The sequence below is a fragment of the Equus caballus genome, chromosome 27 (assembly GCF_041296265.1).
Source record: "Equus caballus isolate H_3958 breed thoroughbred chromosome 27, TB-T2T, whole genome shotgun sequence".
NCBI classification, from domain to species: Eukaryota; Metazoa; Chordata; class Mammalia; order Perissodactyla; family Equidae; genus Equus; species Equus caballus.
The window spans coordinates 38661108-38676971 of record NC_091710.1 but is presented as its reverse complement, the minus strand read 5'-3'; the positions used below and the strand labels follow the sequence as shown (position 1 = coordinate 38676971).

Below are 15864 nucleotides of genomic sequence, written 5' to 3'. Positions count from 1 at the left end.
GAAGAAGATAAAAAATATACCATTGGAGCTGGGACTCTTGATATTAGTTAATTTTTCTTAAGGTATAATTTTAAATTAACAACTTCAAATGATTAATATCCAGTGTCACTTGCTCTGATTAAAATTTTCCATTTCCTTACTTTGGCCTTTAGTTTGCCAAACAAGTACCAATGTTCACAATACAAAAAATAGTGAGAACATAGTATCTCAAATCTGTCATGACTACTGGAAAAACAACTAAAGTTCATATCTTCCTAACAGCAGATCTATATCTTCTGTTGAAATCAATGTATTTATTAAAATGGGGGGTTGTGGGTGAACTACTGCCTTTTCTTAAAAACATTTAACTCTACATATTTTATATTTACCCTTGGTTCTCTGAAGATCTCAACTGAAACTTCAGACATATCACTCTAATAAAACTGTAATTATAAAATTGTCTAATCAATTTTAAGTTTGTAGAAATGGTAGTATTTGGTCTTTGCATCAATGTGAAAAATAATCTAATTCATCACTAGAATGAATAGGAAGATCAGAAAGAAACTGACTCAAGTTGGAAATGAAGAATATAAAAGCTAAATCATGGGCATTTTCACATAATAAAAAGTAGAAAAATTAACGTATGAGAAAAAAATGCAAAACAAAACTGCCTCAAGTTTCAGATGGTAGTATGGAAGAGACTGAACAACTGATATGATGCAAACTCCAACACTAAAAGAAAGTTAAGAAAGTAACTGACTAAACAATTATTGTTTTAACACACACTGCATCAGAGACTAAGGAACTAAGAGAGAGACATCTGGAGACTTATAAGATACAGAGGTTTCATAAGGGCCATAAAAGTCGTCCAGAGGGGCCAGCCCTGTGGCCAAGTGGTTAAGTTTGCACGCTCTACTTCCCGAGGCCTAGGGTTTCACTGGTTCGGATCCTGGGCACGGACACGGCACCACTCACCAGGCCATGTTGAGGCGGTGTCCCACGTGCCACAAACTAAAAATACACAACTATGTGCTGGGGGGATTTGGGGAGGAAAAAAAAAGATTGGCAACAGTTGTTAGCTCAGGTGCCAATCTTTAAAAAAAAAAAAAAAGTCATCCAGAATAATCTAATTAGGAAGAGTAGTAATAGTTTTATATAATCATGGTAACTGTCTAACTGTTTAGACCTTCTCCCAGGTCTCTTGCGAAATAGGATACAAGTAAAAGTTAAAATAAGAAAAAAGACAACTACCCTTAGTAAAATAAATAAAACTCATCGACCTTAAACTGATATAAAAAACTTGGGGATTTGGGTCCTTCTTTTAACAGTTCTCTTTCAGTAGGAGGCCCCTTAATCCCTCTGCATTACAGTTTTATCATTTCTCATATAAATATTTCAGATCTCAGAACAGTCCTTGAAGCAAAAGAGCTTCACTATAGTCCTGAACATAAGCTGAGTCATGTGTAAGCCACCAAGTCAGTCATCATTTCTGATCTATTATTCCCACTTTTGGCAATACATCTGAAGAAAGGAATCAAAGAAAAAGTGGGAAAGTAATAAACAAGTACAATGATGTTTGAGATGGCACAACCTACTACTATTTGCTTTGGAAGCTGTTTTAATTTTTTCAAATGGTAGTATAGTCACATGATCAAAGTTCAAAAAGTAAAAAAGACATGTAAAAAGTCTCCTTTTCATCCCTGTCCCCCAACTGATTCCTCTCTCCACAGGTAACAAATGTTACCAGTTTATGTAGCCTTCTACAGATATACTTTGAATATATAAGCAAAAATGTACGTGTGTATAAAGAAGTGTTAAGTTACATAATATCATGTTCATATGTGCAAATGGCTTTTTAAAATTTATGACTAATAGTTCGAACTTTACTTACCTGGCCTTGCTGAATAAAACATCATACGGTTTTCCTTTCACATCAAGTGATTTAAGATCTCAGGCTCTGGTATAAGAGAGTCTCAATTCTGGCTCTGACAACAGTATAACCTGGGTCAACTAACATCTCTTTAACATGCTTAATTCTGCCTCACTGAGATATCACGAGTTCTACATGATATAAGACTGGGGTGTCCAGCAAAACAGCAAACAAATGTGTTTTTGTAACAAAGTTATATTAGAACGTAGCAATGCTCACATATTTATGTATCGTCTATTTGGCTGCTTTTGCATTGAGTAGTTGTGACAGAGAATATACGGCCCACAGAGCCTAAAATATTTACTAACTCACCCTTAATAGAGAAAGTCTGCTGATCTCTGATACATGGCATGTAAAGTGCTAAGATTTAAACCTGGCACTCAGTAAGAACTCAATAAATGTGTATTAGTATGGTTATACCAACAGAATTATCAAACACATACATAAATCTTACCTTCTAAAATAAGACTGGACTATTTGACAAAATGTTTTTTAAAAATCTAGCAGTATTTACCTGTACCATAGCAACAAGATCTTGTAACTGTCTAAGTTTCTGTTTCGCAGCCATAAGTCTACTGATCTTCTGTTCAAATTCGGCATCTTCTGGAGCCTCATCAACCAGACTGCTCCTCTGACTAGATAATGAAGCTCCACTGACTTCCTCATCTTCCGCTTCTTCCTCCTCTTCCTCATCATCTTCACCTTGTGCAACATGAATCCCCTGTTCTCCTTCTCTATTATATCGACAATCTGCTGAAAACATATATTATTGAAATCAATAATTTATTAAACTTAAGTTTATTAAATTATTAATTTAATAAACTTAAGAAAAGTACTAATGAAAATCTACTTCCCAAGTAAAATACAGCAAAATTATCTGTGAATAGTCAATCATACCTAAAGAAGGAGGCATGTTTAGAGCCCTTATGTTGGCAGCAGATCTGTTGTTAATTTCACAATTAGAATTAACTGATCTCCCATCTCTATTATTAGAAACACACTGTGCATTAGAATTACTATTTACTTCGTTCCAGGTGGCAGCTACTTGTGGATTTCTAAAAGAAAGAAAAGAGCCTGAAGTTATTTAAGGTAAAAAAAAAATAAATTTACATCAAAAGTCTTAGGATTGCTGATAAAATAATTCCAAACTATGAACATCACTGGCTATTTCCCCACTTAGAGCCCAACTCGGAATAACTGGCTCTTGCTTTTCGTTAACCTCTGCTATTTGGAAATTTAAGAATAAAAACATATGAAAAGTCAAAATTACACCTAAAAGAGGTAGGAAAATGTTAAGTTAGATACTTCTTATGATTTACTTGCATTTGATCTAACAAACAGCCAATTTACTAAACTACTGTATTCAATACCTCTCTATATGCATTTCTGTAGAGGGCGAGTAAGATTATACCAACAAAAATATTGTACTTACAGAAGCAAAGTTAAATAAAAGGCAAACAGCACTCTAATGAGGTTCTTTTTTGTTCCATATTAAAACTATTAAGTTAAGACGAATACGTTAGAAAAACAAACTTAGAAATAAGTTTTTACCGAATGTTAGTAACAGGTTCAGAATTTTCATGCTCAGAATCATATTCTGACTCTTCAGTCTCTTCATCTTTTGTGTTTTCATTTACAGCATCTGTCATCATATCTGATGTCTGTTCATAATAATGAACTAACTCTCTTAGTTCATTCAATCTCTTTCGAACTTCATTTAACTTCCTGATAAACAACAAAAAGTACATATATATAACATTCATACTAATTTTGGCAAAACAAAGCACGTATTATTTTCATATAATAGCAGCCAGCAGTAACAAAATTTAGATCTAATCAAATATCCAGGGGATATGACTGTAAAGTAATGAATTTAATTGCAAGTACAGCTTACTCAAAATCTCATTCCTTTATTTTCTTATGTTATGCTAGGAACAAAAGCTTAAGCAAACCAGTTTCAAGTATTAAAATTAAGGTATAAATGTTAATAGCTTAAAACTCAATGTTGAAAATATTCCTAGGTTTCTCAAAAATGTGCAGTACTAAATATTCAATTTAAACACTACCTCTCAGACAAATCAGGTATGCAGGCTTTACTGAGCATTTACAGAAGGTTCCCAATTTGTCTACAACATATAGAGATCTATAAAGTATATAATATATTTACGAAAAATAATAATTGTTCAGTTTTTACTAAATGTCAAGAACTATGCCAATGTTTTTTACTTCTATAAAACATGTTAGTGAACAGGTATATTATCATCCCTATTTTGCAAATGAAGAAAATGAGGTCAGTAAGGGTAAGGTGTTTGACCATGGTCACACAGCCTCGTGAGATACAACTGCAGGGCTGTCTGACTCTAGAGTCTGGGCTCTAAACCATTTGAATATAGATATCTTTTAACTGTAGCCCCAGCTACTGCTAATCCTTTATCTGGAAAACAGGAAAACATCAGCTCACAGAAATTACCTGTATTATGCCACATTTCTCCCGGACAACTCAAAGAATGCACATATTACACAGACACACTTCTTCTACCACTGTTATCACTTAAGAATATGAAATAAATTCAACTTTTCCAGAAATTCAAGAATCAAAGTAAAAAACCCAGGATTTATGCCCATTACTCGATTCTAATCTATGTAAACAACGTTTGTAAAAATGTTTTACTGGAGTTTTTCAGTTGGATTTAGATGGCCTTCATTTTCACTCTCATTCTGAGAAACTAGAGAAGCAGCCGGATAAGGAACAGATGATGTGAGACTATTGGATTCTCCGTTGACAACTGGTGCTAAGCCTACAGGAGCAGACGGAGCTGAAGATGTAATTCTCTGATCCACACTCCTTTGTGGAGAGACTGAAGAAGGCACAACTACAAAACAAAAAAAAAGACCAGTTACCATAAACAAATAAATATGGCATCAAACAACACTTATCCAAAGTTTGCTTGGATATAGAAAAATAAAAAGTAAAAACCATTAACATCTTAAATTCTGCAGATTTAAATTTTAGAAACTTAAGGATATAACATCCAGGCCACTTGTTTATTAACATGTCCTTCAACCAAACAGAGTTAAAACAGACAGGAAAGAATAAGGAAAGACAAGACGGAAATTGACAAGAACTCTATCTTGAAAAAGTAACTAGAGCACTCCTCTGATAAACTTGGTTCTAGGTTAGGTTCAGCAGGGCCACTATGTATGATGTTCAGTATACCATCTACAAACCTTCACAGGGCAGCCATAGCAGGTTAAGCTCCCTAAGAGTGTTCCAAATCCACAGCTCAAAGGAATGATATCTGGTCTCCAAGATGGAACTTTTCTTGTTCCAAAGGTTAAAGCAAAATTGCTAAAGTGACTGTGGTACATCCATCCAAGAAATACTACTCAGCAATAAAATTTTCTAATTAGATGACGGCTAATTCTATACAGTCCTTGAATTATATTTTAATCACTTTTCTGTCCACACAGATCAGACAAAGATATGCTATGCCTTCAAGGGCAATGAATGAAGATTAAGAAACTTTCTTTGCACTTCTCTTTCTCCCACCACTTTAAAACTATTGTCTTTTATCTCTTTCTCACGACCACCATTATTCGTTGCTCACATTATCAGTTGCTATAGCTGATTGCCAGTAGTCCTTCTATCCTATTCCTTGACTGTTCTACCTTCTGCTGCTGCTTTCACACTGTTTCCTAACTGGAAAAAAAATCATTTTTTAGAGTCATCAGTAGGCAGAGTGCTACTGTCTTTATGTGTATAAAATTGACCACAAAGCCTTGAGTGCAAATTTTAAGTTTTTCTTAGTTGAGTTTACCTGTTCAGGAAGGATAAGAATTGGGGTTAGTTTATGCTCTAGAGGAGGAAGAGACCAGCAGGGATCAGGGAAAAGAAAGGACTATCTTTCAGGGGAGAAACAGTAAGGTTCTTTTGGGTTGACAGAGAAATAGGAGATGGGTGAAGAACAAAGAACAGGGACTCCAGAGATGATGTTTGTATCCTTTGGCGTTTCTTTAATAAGAGAGGAGCTGGAATGCTGAAGAAGAATGACCAGTTGCAGTTGACCCCACGGACTCCAGTTTCCAATGCCAGAGCTCCTATTACTGTTTGTGTAAGAGGCAGGGACCAGGCTTGAGAAGGTATGAGGATAGCAAATGAGGACTAGTAAGTAAATCTGAATTAGACAGAAACAAGCAAAACATCTGTAGAAAAGACAGTTCCTATAGTATAACTAGGATGATTATTGCCTTTCCTATATAACTAGTATAAGTAGGATGACTATGCCTTTCTTATTCCCACCTTAGATAACTATTTACATATTTTCAAAAAGGATGTAGGTTATGGACATTTCATACTAAACCATAGGTACTATGTTTTTCATACCTTGCGTTTTTTATACAATTACTTTCTAAATCTGTTTCATAGTTTGTAAATCAAAGTACTAATGTGGATTAGTTTTTTTTTTAAAAGGCATATTTTGAATATGGTAAAAAATGCAGTATTATGTCCAAGTACCAAAGTTACCTTCTCTTCCACTTTTCCCTTAATTACAATCCTACCAGTTTTTCAAGGCCCAAGTTTATTCTTTCCAATTTCTGAATTACAGAACAGATCTATCATCTACTTGGCTTTTATCACACATTGCCTTGTGACTTAAAAACTTTTCCCATGCAAATCCTACCTCCCCACAAAACGTATAATTTTCATTGGGAACTATGTGTTCATTCATTCACCAAATATTTATTAAGTAACTAATATGCACCATCATATATACCTATGTGTCCTGTACCTAATACTACTGAGCCAGATTTACTTACATGATGAATTGTTCAGATGCTGATCTCGAAGTGTATGAAGTTCTCCAAGCAGTTTGTCCATTTTTTGTTTCTTTTCCTGTAATACTCGCATTTTGCTAAAAAGTTGGACTTTCTCATCAGGCAAATGTTCTGAAACTGATGGATTCCTGCTCTGGGAAACCTCCCTACTTAATGAAAGACTTTCTGCCTGTCTTCTATTATCTGGAACAGCTGGAGGCTTATAAAAAAAAGACGAAGAAAAACAAAGACTGAGGCAATTAAAGGTTGTATTCTCGTATTAAGAATGCATAACTATTCTTTATAAAAAGAGATAAATATTGGCCTAGGTTGTGCTGGTGGGTAAGCACGTGCCTTTCCTATTCCCAAATTGCATACTGTTTCCTGATGTGCCATTGTAACATATATATATATAGTTTTACAGATACATATAACTACAGTGGTCTTGGATTCACTGAACATTATGACCTAGATCTAAATTAAGTGCTAGAAATGCTACATTTTATATAGAATAAATCTTTAAAAATCTCATTTTCTCTCTTGCCATCTTTTGAGCACCATCACCATAAATTTTAACTTTTTTTTTTTTTTTTGGTGAGGAAGATTGGCCCTGAGCTAACATCTATTGCCAATCTTCCTCTTTTTGCTTGAGGAAGATTGTCACTGAGCTAACATCTGTGCCAATCTTCCTCTGTTTTGTATGTGGGACACCGCCACAGAATGGTTTGATGAGCCATGTACAGGTCCACACCTGGGATCCAAACCTGCAAATCCAAGGCTTACGGAGCAGAACATGCAAACTTAACCACTATGCCACTGGGCTGGCCCCAAATTTTAACTTCTTAATCTATCAGTTTTTACTACCACTTCTTTCCTATGTTCCTCTGATTAAAAAGAAAAAGAACTATGAAACATTTCAAAAACCTTAAGGCTTAGGGAATCATAATGAATAACCATCACTGAGCTTAGTCAAATTTCAACATTTTGCCACATTTTCATGAATTATTTTCTTTTTTAAGGGAAACACAACATTACAGATACAGCTAAAGCTCTATACATATCAATCCCCAATCCCATTACCCTCTCCAGAGATAACCACAGTCTAGAATTAGATATCCACCATTCTTATATACGTTTTTATTTTGTAATAGTTATGTACATGTCAATTAAAAATACGCATTCTTTACACATTTTTAAACATAAGCTAAGTGGCATCCTTCTTAAACTCTCATTTTCCATTCATTAGTTCTGGTTCATTTACTGTAACTGATCACAGAATTTCACTCTATGTATATATCATAATTTATTAATCTGTTTTCCTATTCATGGACATTTAGGTTGTTTCTCATTTTTTGCTATTAACACAATGCTGCCATGAATGTTCTTGTACATATCTCCTTGTGAACATGTGAGCATTTCTCTAAGGTGGGATACTGCAGAGTCGTCAGAAAAAATGTACAAGATATTGCTAAATAACTCTCCAAAGTGGTTGGACCATATTCTTTTATTTTCACTTCGTCAGTAGGCAGGAGACACTGCATCTTCAATCATACTCATTTCCAGAGGAGAGGTATTAATTCTTACTTAATTTTTAATATTTTTACTTAATTTTAATCTTTCTTACTTAAGGCCTAGGAATTGAAATTTTGCATTTATATCATTACTTACAAAGGTCATCAAATTATAACAATTAACTCTAAATTCAACTTAAGAACTTTCTTAAAATTATTAGTAAAATATTGCAAGGACACAGACTCAAACATAAGTTTAAAGGTTGTGATCATTAACAATGTTTTAGAGAAAAAAATAATGTCATCTAGTAGCATACAAAGGGAAAATTTCACCAATCACTTCATTCAAAGTAGATTGTCGTCTAATAGTTTCCCAAATTATAGTCCCCAAACTTCCAGAACTGGACTCACACTGGGGAGAAGCCCACCCCAAATGTGTGATTTATAATTTTGGAGGTGGAGGAATCCCACTGACCAGGAATCCACACTTTTTAAACAACCATGCCAGGTGACATTTGTGCTCAAGAAAGTTTGAGAACACTATTTTTACTGATGTGATTCTAAACTCAACTATACTAAAAAAATTAAGTTACCTGAGAATCACGAAGCTGATTATGAAAACGCTGAATTAAATCATTCAATTCTTCATTTAGTTCAGACGTGATACTGACGCCAGACAGGCTACCTGTAGTTTCTGCTACAACTGGAAAGAAAATTAACAACTATTCATTAAAGCAAATAAATAAGTACAATACCTTTTCAATTTCTGAGAAACTAAAAATCAATTTTGGGGGGAAAAAAAATCTCAACATCATTTGAAACTAGTTAACCTCTTAGATTTATCTGTCAACCAATCATTTTATTAGAAGTTTCCATCTGAACTGAAAATAAAGGGACACTCACAAAACTCTAGTATAGTGGTTCATCTTTTTCTGTCCCAGCCTCAAAGGAGAGATATGTTACATCCCAATTACGACTAGTGACTTGATGGAGTGAGGGTGCGGCAGGTCTATCAGGTTGGGATGGGGGGGGCAGGGAAAGTGGTTAGCCCCAAAAAGCACTGATGATTCTGACAGGTCTCAATTCCCATCACCCCCAACAGAATCAATGCTCTAGTATAGGGGCTGGCAAACTTTTCTTAGATTCAAGTAGTAAATATGCTAGGCTTTGTGGAAACACAGCTTTTGTCTTAACTACCTAACTCTGCCATTGTAGGGTGAAAGCAATACATAAACAAACGGGCATGGCTGTGTTCCATAAAACTTTATTTCAGGCAGTGGGCCAAATCCAGCTGGCCAGTTTGCTGACCCCTGCAGTAAAACAGATAATTTATTGAAGGAGTTGCTTGTGATACAAGTCATACCAAAAGACCGCAGCTTTTCTCTTTCTAAGGTAGTATTCTGATGATAATTTTGATAACAGTTACTACTACCCAACCACTCCATGTTTATCCTTTCCAACTCTAAAAGAGACACTGAATATAAATCGCTCTGTTTTAAAGGAAAATACTAGCTTTTTCCACTGAGAAATTAGAACTTCAGGGCTGGTTGGAATCTGAAATATCTAGTCCAATCTGTTTTGAAAAGAAAGAAATTACAGTCTAGAAAACTAACACACAACTTGCTAGTTATATGAGGTAAGGAGCATTCTTTCCTATGACAATTATGTAGTCTCTCTCATATACCAGAATATTAAATATGTGAATTCTGGTTTTCCATCAGTATGCCTCTGCAAAATCTCATAAATAAAAGAGGCAATCTGTTTTAAAATTACTAACCTAAAATTGTTTTTGAAATAGTATATAAAATAAATTCAAATTTAAACTCATGTTCACTCTACTCTTGGTCCCTGCCTCACTGACAGTACACTTTAAAAAAAAAAAAAAGAGATCATCTACTTACTTAAAAATAGAAGTTCATATTCAGAAATAGGAGATCCCTGACCTGGAACCCAAGAGATCTGATTCTACTAAAACTCCATAAGCCTAGGCAACTCACAAACTCTGTGTTTATTTTCTATAAAATGAGAATAAGAAAAAAAGTTCTGATGACTAACCTACAATTTTGTGATGTTCAAATAAGCTGATGTAAATCTAACTGTTTAAAATAACACAACTATCACAAGAAAGTCTCTGATACTCCAATCTTGAAAAATATTTAAAAGGTCAGTCATTAATCAAACTAGTATTGGTCACTGTTAAAATATTTTGTTTGTACCTAAATTATCTATTTTTTAAATATAAATGTAAAAGCTATGATGCTTTGGATTTTACAAGGGAAAAATGGGGATGAAATCTATAATTATTACTATATACTATACATATTATAAAATTATTATAAAATTATTACAAAAGAGTAAGTTACTTGCAAATTATAAGGTTCCTTATGAAAACGCAAAATTAAATTACATATAACAGTGATAAAAGGGCTGAGCCAGTGGGCCAGGTGTAGACAGCAGGATAAACTGAGTAACTTCAATTATCCTCAGTGAGGACCTAAAATGGAGAGCCCACAGGAGATAAACTATTATTAGATTGGGACGACAGACTACTAGAAAATATACCTTAGTTTTACTGAGTTTTAGTAAGTAACAATTTGTTTTCAACTTAATGAGAAATTAAACACTTAGGTTTGAATGAGGCAAACTATAAAATCAGACTCAATACTAAAGAATTCTATACAATTTCCACCTAAATGATACATGGCTATGAGGGAAGGAGGAAGAAAGAAAAGAACATTTCTGAGTCTCGGGAAGACTGTACAGGATATAAATATAGTTCAAAGGAACGAGTATCTACAACTGGATACCTAACTGAAATAACAGAGCTGCCACTAACTTCAGAAGCTAAAGAAGCTCTATAAATTTGTTCACGGACTCAGTTCTAAACCTCCCTTGGTAGGCAAGCAAAGTCTGACAATCCTAGGTGAATAAAGTACAAAAGGTGGAAATGAAAGCATCAAGAGCCCTATCGGCTGGGGGTACAAAAACAAACTACAGCCTGTCCTTTTACCTCTTAAGGGTTCTCTCTGATGAAAAGGAGAGTGAGCTGGCTGTCTGCACGGTACAGTAGGATGGCCAGGAGCTGCCCCTGCAACCTTGTCTGCATAACCAGAGAAAAGCACAGGACAGGGTGAGCTTCACATGCAGGTTTCTCAACTAGTTGACAATCAAGATCTGATTATATAGTAACCAGCATCCACCCTGCAACACCATTACTTACTGAGCCCTGCTTACAAAAACAACATTCTAAGACTTTGGCATACCAGAATCATCCATCACAGCAATAGCTTGCTCTGCTTTATGTTGCAGAGCAAGAAGAGCAGCCTGTCGTCCCTGTAGAGCTCGCAGTTGCTCCTGCTGCTGTAACATCCTTTTCAATAAATCATGCTGTTTCTTCAAATTTTCGATCTCTTCCATAGGCTCCTGCTGAGGATCTCTGGCCTGGAAAATAAAATGAACAACACTTATATCTGACTATTAAAATCCATGTTCCTGTTTCAACTATCAATGGCAAAATACATACTAAATAATAAATTAGTATTAAATATACAACCCGAGATACAGTTTTAGTAGACTTAAAGAAAAAAAAGAATAACATGATGACACAGAGATAAGCCTGCTGTGATAAGAGTTAGGTAGTTAGGTAATTTCACAGTAAAAGACCATAAGCAATCGTTAGCATGAAGAGAAATTAACAAGTGGAAAGTAAAGAAAAAGGCATACAAAAAGGAAGATACGAAGGCCAAAAGAGCAAAAGGACATACATGTACACACACACACACACACACACAAAAATGAGGGATCCAGGCCAAAGGACCTACACATACATACATACACAAACACGCATACACTTGCACATACACACACACACCACACACAAACACAAATGAGGGATCTAGGCCTTACAGAAAAAGAGGACATTATACCAGGTTAACGCCCTAAAAGTATCCTTGAACAAGACCAGACTGAAAAAACGTTCTGCCCCACTCCTAGAAATGACGTTAAAAAAACAACCAAACCAAACAAAAACAAACCGACTATTTCCTAACCAGGGACAGAAATTTTAGAAATACATTTTTTATTTAATAATCTGACATGAAAGGCTTTAATTTACTTGCATCATATTATATAAGCATACAATAAAGCACAAAATTTTGCATCAAAGATATCATTACTATTTTTTCTTCTAAAATATACTCATTTAGCTGAGTCTAAGGACATAAAATAGAATACTCTGAAATTCCCCCCAAAAGCTAGTATTTTGTCTAAAAGTAGGGGAACAGATTAAATAGATGCCACTTACAAGAAATTATAAAATTTTAAATGTTAATCTTAAGACTATTCAAAAGTAATCCAGTAAGAAAAAATACAAGCCAATTAAGCAAAGAGACAAATTTAAATACTATTCAAAAACAAATTATAAGCCAAATTATGCATAAAATATACACCATAATGGTATTCTTCATCCATTTACCTTTTCAGAAATCTTATACTTCAAAAGTTTAATATTTGTATAAAATATGTCTATTAACTTAGAAATATTTAGTCAATTTTAAATTTGCTTTGCTATCAAATTTTTGTTGGGGTTATGCAGATTTTAAATGAATGATCTCCTCCCCAACCCACCAAAGTTACTAAGGAGAATAAAGAAGTTCAAGGATTTCTTTTGAAAGTAAAAATGAACTGATTTACTTTCCCTATGTACATTAGACTCCTAGAGAAATTATACAGATGGAGAATTTCCCTCCTGGGTGACACCCTTTACCAATACAATGCAAAAACCTCTTCTCTTTACCCACCCCTGCGTAGAACTCACCAGTACCGTGAATGAGAATGAATAACTGTGATGGCATTTTACACTCTGATTTGGCAGTCAATAAGATTAACAAGTAAACATTAACTACATGGCTCAAAATTAAGTACTCGAAGAAATTAAGATCAAATAGGAAGTAGAAGACTACGGTTAGAACCTGTGATGTGGATATCAGAGAAGCCCAGTCAGTGCTCTGTCTCTCCTGGACCACCTGACTAGACTTCATGAACATGGAAGAGAAATAATCTATCTTGGTCAAGCCACTATTTATTGGAGATTCTCTGTTGTCTTGAACTTTCAATAAACTAAAGCCCATTTTAAATTAATATTGTTAACTCAGTTCTCTCCCATCTTATACAAGTGGCATTACCTTGTAAACATTTACATTCATTCCTGTCAAAGTTCTTCTTAGTCCTGGCTTATTTCAAGACTGTTTACATCTTAGAAAAACAATTTGAAGGGGAAGGGATAACTATCAATAGCTAGCCGTCTCAGAATGACTCAAAATAATTTCATCAAAGTCATTGGTAAAATGTAAAACCAGACCCAAACAGGTAACAGATCTCACTGGAATGACTCAAAGAAATCTCTCCAGGTTGATATCAACCAAATACTCCAGCAAAGTATCAATAGTAAGTAATTAGGAGAAGAAACATTATGCAAATGAGGCAAAAAGTCATCCAGAAAAAAAGAAAACCTTTGAGAATGCTTATCTCCACCTAATTTATAATCCTCCCATCTCTCAAAAATAGTTTAGACCTCAAGGTAACCTTAAAGCTATCTAATTTTAAAGAGTTTACTAAACATTTTAATATTATGGATTTTTACCCTTTAAAAAGCAAACCTTTTAAAATCTTTTAGTCACGTTTGCAAAACTCTGATACTCTAATTATAAAGAATTCTGAACTAAACACAATTCCTTTCAGATTTTTCACTAATCCAAACAATTATTCCCAAGAATTTTCAAAATTAGTGGAGTTTTATCACTGATTAATACCTTCTGCATCCCTATAACTAACATTTCAGACTAATACTGAGAAACGCTAAGCTGAGGGAGGCGAGTGGGGACTACCATCAAAAATGAAGAAAGGGAAGATGAGAAAATGAAAATAAAAATATCTAGGGATAAAAACATGCCCAGAGGATGGTGCAGGGAATAGAAATCCAAAAAAGGAAGCCAGGACTATATCCACCCTTCAAACACATATATTTATTTAAGCTTTTTGAGTCACCTTCAACAAGTACATTTATAATCTACAGATTAAAAAAATAACTTAGGCACGAAATCCTGAGTTGCATACAGGTAACAGTCCAATTTCAGAAAACCCTAAGTCTTCCTTTCTTCTACTCAACTGAGGTTCCGCCAATACTTATTCACGGATCCAAATGTATTTTTATAGCTAAAAAATACTTCAGATAATATATACTCCAATTTTTTCACATGAAAGGTGAGGAACTATAACCCCAGAGAAGATAAAGCTGTGATTTACCCAATATCACAGTCAGATTCCTGGGTTCTAGTTTACCATTTTTCATGCCATACTGTCTGCCCCCAAATTATGTGCTTAGATAGTTCTAAAAGAAGTCTAAGACACAATCTCTGAAGACGCATAGTCTGGTTTGGGAGACAAAGCTGGTCCACATGAAGTAATCAGAAATGATGCAAATAACAGCAATAAAAAGGTAGATGGTATAAAAACACTTATAAATTCTCTAAGAGCTGAGATTAAGTGTGGGGGGAAAGATGAGTAGTGGAAAACAATGAAAGCACGGGTATTTGTGGAAGGCTTCTTTTAAAAATTATGTAAAATGGACTCCCGTCTATAAAATATTCCATAAAATGGACTCTGCCCTTATAGGCAGCTTGAGAATATCAATCATTTCATAACAATCTGCAACTCACAAGGTTGCTTTAAGCTCTGAATTTCAGTTAAGACCTCAACTTTTTTTTCTCTTCTAACAGAATGCTACATTCTGAAAGGATGTTAAGAAGGGAATGAAGGTGGGGTGGGGATAACAACAGATTCTGCATAGCGGAGAAAGAATAAAGCCAGGTGGTGGGAGTTCGGAATTTCTTCTAAGAAATTAAAATCATTTTATGAACAAAGTACTGATAGAACTACCCAAAGATGGCACTAAAAATCAAGACATTAAAGAGAATCAAATTGGAATAATGTCCAAAAAGCAAGTTCAAGAAAGAATAATATTCATTCATAAGGGCATTATCCAAAGAAATTTAAAAACAGAAAAGTGGTTTTTAAAAGTAAATATAATGCTTTAGGAAAAAAGTAAAAAAGGCAGACACTATGTGGTAGTAACTGTCAACTCAAGTTCTGTTTGTCACTCTTCAGAAGACTTAAAGAGAGCAGTAAGTCTGAAGGCTATCTACTGTGCTTTCTCTTCTCCAATGCTACCAGTTTTAAAAATAATCAGCTACTTTATTTACTCTTCTGTTGAATGGGGGCATCTTTTGCTTAACACTTTATAGTGAGATCACCACAGCTGATTTCAAACTGTATTCTCAAACTCTTGTGGGAGCCAGAAAAAAAAACTGCCAAAATACCTAGAGGTTAAATTCTGTCATTTTTAAACAGCCACAAAAACAAAACAAAAAACTCTACATAACAGAAAAGAAAGACTAATCCTAGGTAATAAGCTACTAATAACACATACAGAATTAGTCTTAACTATACTCAATTACTGAAACAGTACTTTACTCTTGCCAAATGGACATGAGACCTTTTATAAATGCTGTTTTAAGTGGAACTACACAAATAGTTGTCTTTAAACCTTTCCTGAATGCCTTTATGCAAATC

At 34.5% G+C, this 15864-nt stretch overlaps 1 protein-coding gene across 50 annotated transcripts in view; it reads right to left on the bottom strand.

Annotated features, from left to right (window-relative positions):
- Positions 1–15864, bottom strand: part of PCM1 (pericentriolar material 1) — an 85943-nt gene that overhangs the window by 51693 nt on the left and 18386 nt on the right. For 28 of the 50 annotated variants that reach the window (XM_070252894.1, XM_070252903.1, XM_070252927.1 and 25 more), the window contains 8 exons: positions 11499–11676; positions 11246–11335; positions 8829–8938; positions 6728–6944; positions 4581–4782; positions 3461–3634; positions 2807–2964; positions 2424–2659 (listed from right to left, as the gene is read on the bottom strand). In XM_070252894.1, the coding sequence (XP_070108995.1) occupies positions 2424–2659; positions 2807–2964; positions 3461–3634; positions 4581–4782; positions 6728–6944; positions 8829–8938; positions 11246–11335; positions 11499–11676 (1365 nt within the window). Of the gene's footprint in view, positions 1–2423; positions 2663–2806; positions 2965–3460; positions 3635–4580; positions 4783–6727; positions 6945–8828; positions 8939–11245; positions 11336–11498; positions 11677–15864 lie in introns of all 50 variants that reach the window. The other 22 variants (XM_070252893.1, XM_070252902.1, XM_070252911.1 and 19 more) reach the window with 1 other exon arrangement.